The sequence below is a fragment of the Nansenia antarctica genome (assembly GCF_963989245.1).
Source record: "Nansenia antarctica genome assembly, chromosome: 15".
Lineage (NCBI taxonomy): Eukaryota > Metazoa > Chordata > Actinopteri > Argentiniformes > Microstomatidae > Nansenia > Nansenia antarctica.
In genome coordinates, this window is record NC_137685.1 from 3,339,179 (window position 1) to 3,348,486 (window position 9,308).

Here is a 9,308-nt window from a genome sequence, read left to right on the forward strand (position 1 = left end):
TGGTGCACTTAACTAGAGCAGCAGACACACATAAATGTGTAATGACTCCAAACTCCAAGGTTAGAGGCAACATACGTTTCCCTGTAAAACAGTTCCCCTAGTATGTAGTTTCCCCCACACAGTACACAGTTCCCCCTATGTACCAAATTAATATATTCCTAAAAATACCTAACAGAGCCACAGGAACTGTCCTGTTAGATAATGCACGATCCTCGAGGTGGTTACTCTCAACGTGTGCGACAGCATGGAGACTTTGCTGAGGCAGCTGGTAGGCAAACTTTTAATACTGTAAATGCTGTGTATTTTACTGTTTTTTAAAAGCTCAATAAGAGTTGTTATCATGCAGACAGTCAAAAGAGCAACAGTTAATGTTAAAACCATTGAGATGTAGAGTACATTTTGTATCTTGTGTATCTTGTATCTTATTATTTAAGACATACATCAAGTACAGTGGAACAAGTATAGCAAAAGCCTATGGCAAGGGCAATAGACACACATTATGGTACTGTATGTGGACATTAATCTAATTGCCTATGAGCTCCATGACTCAGCTAAAAGGTTGATGAGAGATTTCTGTTTAGACCACCATGGCTATCAAAAGTGTACTATTCAGTGTCATTGTAAAATAAACTCATTGGTAACAATTAGAAGATTAGAAAAATCTTTGTGTTTTTTTGGCATTTTCTTTCACCTCACCTATCAACTCTGATTGAGATTGTATGATTGACATCACGGTCCTAAATGAAATGCACCAATTGTATTCATAACAATTTTTTCTATCTATTCTTCATTTCAGACCCGAGGCAACGCCCTGTTCTTTATCATCGTGTTGGGGATCGGCGGATCTTTTCAAAATGGGTTTCATGCCACTGGCATCAGCTCCCCTTCACCTGTAAGACACATCCTGGTTCATTCACACAGCCTCACCACCTCATCTAATACACCATCTCTTTTTGATGTCATATTATCAGTATTATATATATGTTATGGTACATGTGGGAAAACTAGGGTTAGGGTTAAGTGCTAGGGTGCTACGGTTAGGGTTAAGGTTAGGGTTAAGTGCTAGGGTGCTACGGTTAGGGTTAAGGTTAGGGTTAGGGTTAGGGTTAGGGTTAGGGGTAGGGTTAGACATGCCAGCATGTACCAAGTCACCCTAGCACCTAACCCTAACCCTAGTTTTCCCACATGTACCGTAACATATATATATATATATTAGGGTTAGGTGCTACGTCGATTTGGTACATGCTGGCATGTCTAACCCTAACCCTAATCCTAACCCTAACCCTAACCCTAACCCTAGTTTTCCCACATGTACCGTATTCCCACATGTACCGTAACATATATACATATTGGTGTGACCTGGCACTAGCATAGCAAAAAACATGATCATCAATTGTTACTTGGGTGACTTGGGCATCCACTGTCTTTTCTAGTAGGCAAACGACAGAAGGCAAAAAGGTAAAATGTTGTTTATGGTTTCAACTCTTAATATCCTCATAGACTAACTTCACACAACTCTGCATATTCAGTGCAACGTTGGTGTCAAGTGTGCTGTGGGAGCAGACAGACTAGCATTGCTTTAACCTGGTTTATGGGTATCTGTTGTTTGCCTTTGCAGTACATACAGAGATTCATCAACAGCAGTTGGTCAGAGAGATACAAGGAGCCTCCGCCACCACAGACGGTCACCCTCATCTGGTCGGCCATCGTGTCTGTGTACGCCGTGGGGGGCCTCTGTGGCTCTGTGAGTGTGAAGTGCATCGCTGGTGCCTTTGGAAGGTGGGGAGCATCACATCATAATAATAATAATATATAATAATAACTTTTATTTGTATAGCACTTTTCCTGCAAATGTTGCAGCTCAAAGTGCTCCGATAATACCATAATGCATTTTATTTGTTAAGTGCTTTTCATTTGTACAAAGAAGTACACATCTCAAAGCACATAAAAAGCATGAAGAATAACACTTACGAAATGAAATGCATGAAAGATAAACGGTTAACAAACAGTTTTCACAATCAAGATGATGATTTTTTTAACTTTGTAATTAATTGTACCAGATTTAGAGTACTTTTTTTTGGCAAATACACTGGCAAATACAAGATACAATAACTGATTGATTGATTGATTGAAAACTTAGAAGATTTGCAGGAGTAGGTACATGAAAGTACATATTACATACAAGGTCAACTAACAGGATAAAAACCCAAGAAAGCCACTGGCTTATTTCAATTGGGGTCCTTGGGGTTCTGATCTGTCTTTCCATATAATTGATAGATGACATAACGTTCCTTTCCTAGAAAGAGAGCCATGATCGGGAACAACTTGATCAGCATCGTTGCGGCAGTAGTCATGTTTATGAGTAGGCGGGAAAACTCCTACGAGATGATCCTGGTGGCACGATTCCTGTACGGCGTCACCGCAGGTAGGTCTGTGATGTGATGTTTCCCCACTAACTTCTAGGTGGGAGAGTCATGGGGAAATATATATTATAATTTACTAAATGTCCCTGTGTCTGTCAGAGATGATAGTTGATCGTCTTTTGTTTGTGAATCTCAGGTTTAGGAGCAAGTCTCCATCTAATATACCTGGGGGAGAGTTCTCCCAAGAAGATTAGGGGCATGGTAACACTAACAGCAGCCACCTTCGTCTCCATCGGCAAACTCTCAGGACAATTTTTTGGACTAAGGTAGGCCTACTACACTTCTCATTTTCCATCACATCATACATTTCACCAAAAGAAAAGAGGCATACTTTTAAAGAATGACTGCTGAAAAACGAGTTTGTTTTTTGTGGTAAACATTGCCAGAAACTAAATGAAATAAACAAAAGATGTGGTTGTGGTGGTTATGAATATGTCAACGGATATCGTTGATCCTGAACGCTCTGGCTTGACGCTTCCTTTTGATTTCCTCAGGGAAGTTCTTGGCCGTGAGGAGAGCTGGAACATCCTCCTGTGTGTCCCGACATGTCTATCTGTGGTCCAGCTGCTCGTACTGCCGTTCTTTCCTGAGGCCCCCAGATACTCGTTGATAGAGAAAGGCAACGCCGAGTCATGCAAAAAAGGTAAAAAAAATAAGGTTCTATCTCCATTTTTGGTCAACATTTAGTTTTTTTACATAATCTGATCCATTAGGTGTTTATTAATGCCTGTGTGGTGTTATTTTTAAAATATTGACATTTTTGAGTTAGTAATTCATAAAATACAAAGGTTCCATCTCACAAAACATAATGGAATGTAAAAACTTTGACGCTCAATATCTCTGAACTGCCCTAAACGGAGATAGAACCTTATCATTCTAAACGGAGATAGAACCTTATCATTCTAAACGGAGATAGAACCTTCTCATTCTAAACGGAGATAGAACCTTATCATTCTAAACGGAGATAGAACCTTATCATTCTAAACGGAGATAGAACCTTATCATTCTAAACGGAGATAGAACCTTATCATTCTAAACGGAGATAGAACCTTATCATTCTAAACGGAGATAGAACCTTATCATTCTAAGCTCACGACTGAGTACTTTGGAAATATCTTACAGAGCTTCCCTCTGCTACCACAGTAGTTACATACTATGTGTATGATATAGAACCAGACTTGAAACTACTATCCCTGTCTGACGTACGTATTGTGTCCCAGCTCTGCAGAGTTTGTGGGGTGGAGGTGACTACAAGTTGGAGATGGAGGAGATGGTGGCGGAACAGGCAGCTATTAAGGGGGTGCCCTCTAAGAGTCTGCTGGAGCTGGTGAGAGACAGGAGCATCAGATGGCAGCTCATCACCATGGTGGTGCTGATTGGCTGCATCCAGTTCTCTGGCATCTCCGCAGTAAGGATGACGTCGTCTGATCTTCACTCAGACATATCTGTGTCAACCTACTAGAGCATTTATGTGTGACTGTAATGACTGATTCAGTCTCAAGCTGAATTAAGCAGTGTTATATACATAGGAATATATATATATATATATGTTACGGTACATGTGGGAATACGGTACATGTGGGAAAACTAGGGTTAGGGTTAGGTGCTAGGGTGACTTGGTACATGCTGGCATGCCTAACCCTACCCCTAACCTTAACCCTAACCCTAGCACCCTAGCACCTAACCCTAACCCTAGTTTTCCCACATGTACCGTATTCCCACATGTACCGTAACATATATATTCCTATATTATATACTGACCGTTGCGACCGGAAAGCAAAGTACAACATGAGGGAAGAACAGTTTGATCCCGTTCTCTATCCCTCCCTCCATCCCTCCATCCTCAGATCAGTGTGTTCTCCTTCGACATCTTTTTGGAGGCGGGCATTCCCCGGGATATGATTCGCTACGTGACCCTGGGTATCGGTGCCTCTGAGGTGCTCACCTCCATCACCTGTGTGAGTCCCAATATCAACCCCTCAAAGTGCGCAGAAGTGTGAATATACTGTATGTATAGAATAGTACATTCTGGGTTCATCCACTCTATTCGGTTGTTAAGTCGTGACGTGTTTCCGGGTCCAAAGTTGGCTGAGTCGCTCTCTCCGAAATGCCTCAGTAATAATAATAATTCATTATATTTGTATAGCGCTTTTCCGAGGCTCAAAGACGCTGACAATATGGGGAAAAAATATGGGAAAGTGCTGCTGTGTCCCTTGTTTTATGAATAGATCAGAGTTTAAAAAACGATTGAACTGTCATTCTACCGCTGTAGTACATTGGTACTCTGGTCAAGGATCATCAAGGACCCCAATTGAAATAAGCCAGTGGCTTTCTTGGGTTTTTATCCTGTTAGTTGACCTTGTATGTAATATGTACTTTCATGTACCTACTTCTGCAAATCTTCTAATAGAGTATTCAATCAATCAATCAATGGTGCAGGGATTTTTTTATTTGGACCCGGAAATTGCTAAACGTCACGTTTGACGTCAGACTTAACAACCGAATCGAGAACTAGAATGGATTCAAAGTACTCCCTGTCTTTCAAAGTAGCCAGAAAGTTCTCTTTCTTTCTCACTCTTACAGTGTTGACATCCACCCCCCCCCCCCCCCCCCCCGTGTGCTTACTGTAGCTGAACTACAGGTGGGAATGTGTTTGTCACTGAGAAAGCCAACGCCACTTCTGAGCTTCTGAACAATGAATCAACTTAGTCCCTTTGGCTCGGTCTCCTCCGCCATCCCCTTTGGTAGAGAGTAAGATTAATGGGGAAAGTTCTGGAAGGGTTCCTCTGTGCTTCCCTCCCCTGTTGCCCTGGCTGTGAGCTGGCTGCCATGGGCTCTCTCTCTCTCTCCCCCCACAGGGTCTGCTGATTGAGAGGGTGGGGAGGAGAGCGCTACTCTGGACGGGCTTTGGGGCCATGTCGGCCATCATGGTATTAATCACCATCACTCTCTCCCTGAAGGTGAGCCGTTGACCTTTGAACTGTACTGTGACGTCAGTGATAGGGGGTGAGAGGGGCTCTAGTGGAAGTGTGTGTGGGTGTGTGGGTGTGTGATTGTGTAGGAGGGAGGGCTCTCGACTCTGGGGTGCACTGTGGGTACATTATGCATGTAAAATGTGTTTGTTGTTTTTATTTGATATAGGCCTATTAAGTTGTTATTATTATTATTATTATTAAAGATACATCACTTTTGCTGCCCTCTGTAGACACAATGAAATTTGAAAATGTAAATATTCTACTTTGTTGCTATATGCTGCATTTTTTAATAGCAGATAATATATATATATATATATAACAACCTAAATCTAAACAACCAAAACACAAACATGGTACGTGTAAAGGCCAGTGCTCGACCTCTATCTACAGATTTTAGAAATGGTTCTTCACTTAACGTTCTTTATCATGCAATCTCCCTGATTCCCTGATCACCAATAGATGATCAGGCCGTTAAGCGGTACATACTGTACCTTTAATGTTGTTATGCTTCCAGGATTACAGCTACTGGATTCCATACTGTACTGTCGGCTTGATATTCCTGTTTGTCATCTTCTATGGGGGAGGACCAGGTATGCTATTATTACAAACATGTAGGCACAAATAGTACACTCAAGCAAATGTGTCCAACATCTTGACTGTTCCTCCTAAAGATCTCTTTAAGAAAAAACGAAAAAACTAATTCTTCCTTCTTCTAGCATTGTGACTGCCAATGGCCCCTGGTCCTAGCATAGATTTGTTTTTCTTACGATGACTGATGTATAGATAATTCACTTACCTACTTTAGACAAATGTACTTGTTGTACAAGTAAGTCGCTTTGGATAAAGGCATCTGCTAAATATCTAAAGTCAAGCCTGATAAGACGTGTTGCTCTCTCTGGTGTTCCTAGCGGGAGTGTTGCCCCCTCTCACCCATGAGGTTTTCATCCAGTCGTACCGGCCAGCAGCCTTCGTCTTCATGGGGATGCTACGCTGGATACTGTTCGCTGTGCTAGGGCTGACCTTCCCCTTCCTCATTGTAAGTCTGCAGTCCATCATCATCATGTACAGTTATCAATGGATGTTCACATCTGTCTGTGTCCACTGAGGACCACATTGGAAGTAAGTATAGCCAAATCAACAAGGCAATCACAGAATCAATCAATCAATCAATCAATCAATCAATGTTGATGCTACTGCTGCAGCTAAGTTAAATGATGTCATCCAATACAACATCTTTAAACTCCTGAGCTCTTGCAAAATTAGCAACATGAGATACAAGGAGATTTGAAGAGAGACAGTTGTCCTGCACCATTGTTCTGCGGTGTAATACCTTGTCTGACACCTCAGAGCTAGCAGACAGAATTCCATAATTTCGAATGTCATTATATTGAAAAAACGGCAATTAAAACCTTTTTCTATGTCATCTTACAATGACTAATCGTTTTTTCTGCAAGCCTGCGCCAATGACTAATTGAGGGCTCTAATTTAGACATCATCCAAACTTTCGATTCATTCAATGACAAAGGTTTCATCTTTGCATAGCACAGTAGAATAGAATTTAATCACAGGCTCTCAGCTATCCTTTCATGCAATGTCCCTGGTTATTCTGGTAGGAACTCACCTCTCCTTTCTCTGTTCCTTTTTCTATCCCAGGCTCTGCTCAACTATCTTATCTTTGTGCTGTTCGCCTGTATGTGCCTGTTTGGTGCAGTTTACATGTACATCTTCTTGCCTGAAACCAAGGGGAAAACCCTCCTGGAGATCTCGGAGGAGTTTAAAGACATCCGGCTATGTGGAGACCCCTCAGAAGACAAGCCCATGGAGACCAGGTTCTGAGGAAATGTTGTGATGTTAGAATTATAAGGTTCTATCTCCATTTTTGGTCAAAATTGAGTTTTTTACATAATCTGATCCATTAGGTGTTTATTAATGCCTGTGTGGTGTTATTTTTTAAATGTTTACATTTTTGAGTTAGTAATTCATAAAATACATAAGGTTCCATCTCACAAAACATAATGGAATGTAAAAACTTTGACGCTCAATATCTCTGAACTGCCCTAAACGGAGATAGAACCATATCATTCTAAGCTCACGACGTACTATAGATCTGAAACCAAGGCCAATGTCATGGAATGAACTGGAATGATAGGCCGGTGCCAGTGCTACTTCATCAAGTATTGAGTGTAACTAAATGAGATCATGTTTGTTGTTGTTGTTACCAAATAATAAAAAAAAAAAATATGCCATAATCAATATCAAACATACTATGAAATCTTGACATATATGGATGACATTTCTGTCCATCGTTGTCTTTTGAAAGAAACAAATTAATAGAGAGGGGGGGTACAGGGAAAAGGGACGAAGAGGGTATACTGTATGTAGAGAGAGAGAGAGTGAGAGAGAGAGAGAGTGAGAGAGAGAGAGTGAGAGAGAGAGAGAGAGAGAGAGTGAGAGAGAGAGAGAGAGACAGAGAGAGAGACAGAGAGAGAGAGAGTGAGAGAGAGAGATAGAGAGAGAGAACGTAGAGAGAACTGCTATGTACTGTATGTAGTTGTGATAATTTAGTACAGGTGAATACTCATACTATTTTTCGTTTCTCTCAAACCTTCGGACACAGGTGCACACTCTATCCCACTCTTGCATCCCTCTCACCCCCTAAACCTCTACTCATTAGAATGAACCTCACACACTTAACCTCATGCTCATATAGAAGCCCGTAGAAGTCTCCCTCAGGCTCAGATCTGGGCTCTTTGAGGGGCTGACTTCCATAATGATGTGGCTGAGTCTTTGAGGGTCTCCCCCCCCCAGTCCCCCTTATCACTGGCCAGCAGCTGCTAACGGGCAGAGGGTCTTCATTAGCCGTTAAACACACTACCGCGGCGCGCAGTGGCCGCTCCGGGACGGCCCGGTGATTGACGTTATCTTGGCCGTGGGTGAGATGCTTCATCGGGATCCCGCTGCTGCTCGTTATCTCTGGAGGGGGATTAACCGGAGGATTAATTAGAGCACCATAGTAACAGCTAACGGTTTTTCTCTCCCCGCAGACCTGGCTGGTCAATGTTGGATTTTGCCAATGAGTGTTTTTCTTGTGTTATAATGGGCTTATCTTGAGGAGTCAAATCATTGACTAAATCATTTATACTGGATGTGTAGGCGTGGTGGACACATTGACAATGTTTGCATTATGTCCCCATAGCGATTGCATTATGTCCCCCCCCCACCCTGGACTCCTTCAAACTAGCCCTCAAAACAACGCATCTGTTCTCCAAGGCCTTTGGCCCCTAGTCAATGTTTCAGTTTTTGTTTTGTTTGTTTTCTGTTTCGTCTGTCCGTTCTTTCCCTTGTAAAGCGTCCTTGGGTTTTTGAAAGGTACTATATAAATTAAAGCTATTATTATTATTATGTGGCACAAGTACTTAAAGGGGATGGAGATTAAGAACGAGTGAGAGAGCTGTGATGTGAACCTGGTGTTAAAACTTTACGGGCAGGTGTGAATTCATTGTGGAAGGATAGACAGGAAATAACAGTCTATGTCTTGTCACATTAGACACCATTGGCGGACTCAAGGGGGGGGGTAGGGGGGCGACCGCCCCTCCTGGTGCCCCCACGGTTGAAAAACGTCTCGCTTAAGTGCCCTTTTGAGTGGCAAAAATGCCCTTTTGAGTGGCGAAAATTAGAGGATATGCCCTATTGGCTGCCCTTCCAATGGTCTAAACGTGACCATGTGCACTGATGGGGCCCCATGTTGTGCAGTAGGTGCCCTTTTTTTCTTTTCGCCCCCCTTCAAACAGCCTGAGTCCGCCACTGTTAGACACACTCATTGACGTGTCTCTACGGTACGGTGTTGTAATGGCACCATGACGTCAACAGAGGGCGCAGTCATTCTGCACTGCAACAACTCCCAGTAATG

The 9,308-nt window shown here is 42.3% G+C and overlaps 1 protein-coding gene across 1 annotated transcript; it reads left to right on the forward strand.

The window, feature by feature from the left end:
• Positions 1-244: 244 nt before the first annotated feature.
• Positions 245-7,234, forward strand: slc2a9l1 (solute carrier family 2 member 9, like 1; the record flags this gene model as incomplete). The annotated part of the gene is made up of 12 exons (XM_080545771.1): positions 245-268; positions 797-892; positions 1,619-1,779; positions 2,301-2,425; positions 2,560-2,689; positions 2,918-3,066; positions 3,644-3,831; positions 4,271-4,381; positions 5,282-5,383; positions 5,913-5,988; positions 6,307-6,434; positions 7,052-7,234. The coding sequence occupies 12 exons, from the start codon at positions 245-247 to the stop codon at positions 7,232-7,234; spliced, it is 1,473 nt and encodes a 490-aa protein (XP_080401897.1).
• Positions 7,235-9,308: the final 2,074 nt, after the last annotated feature.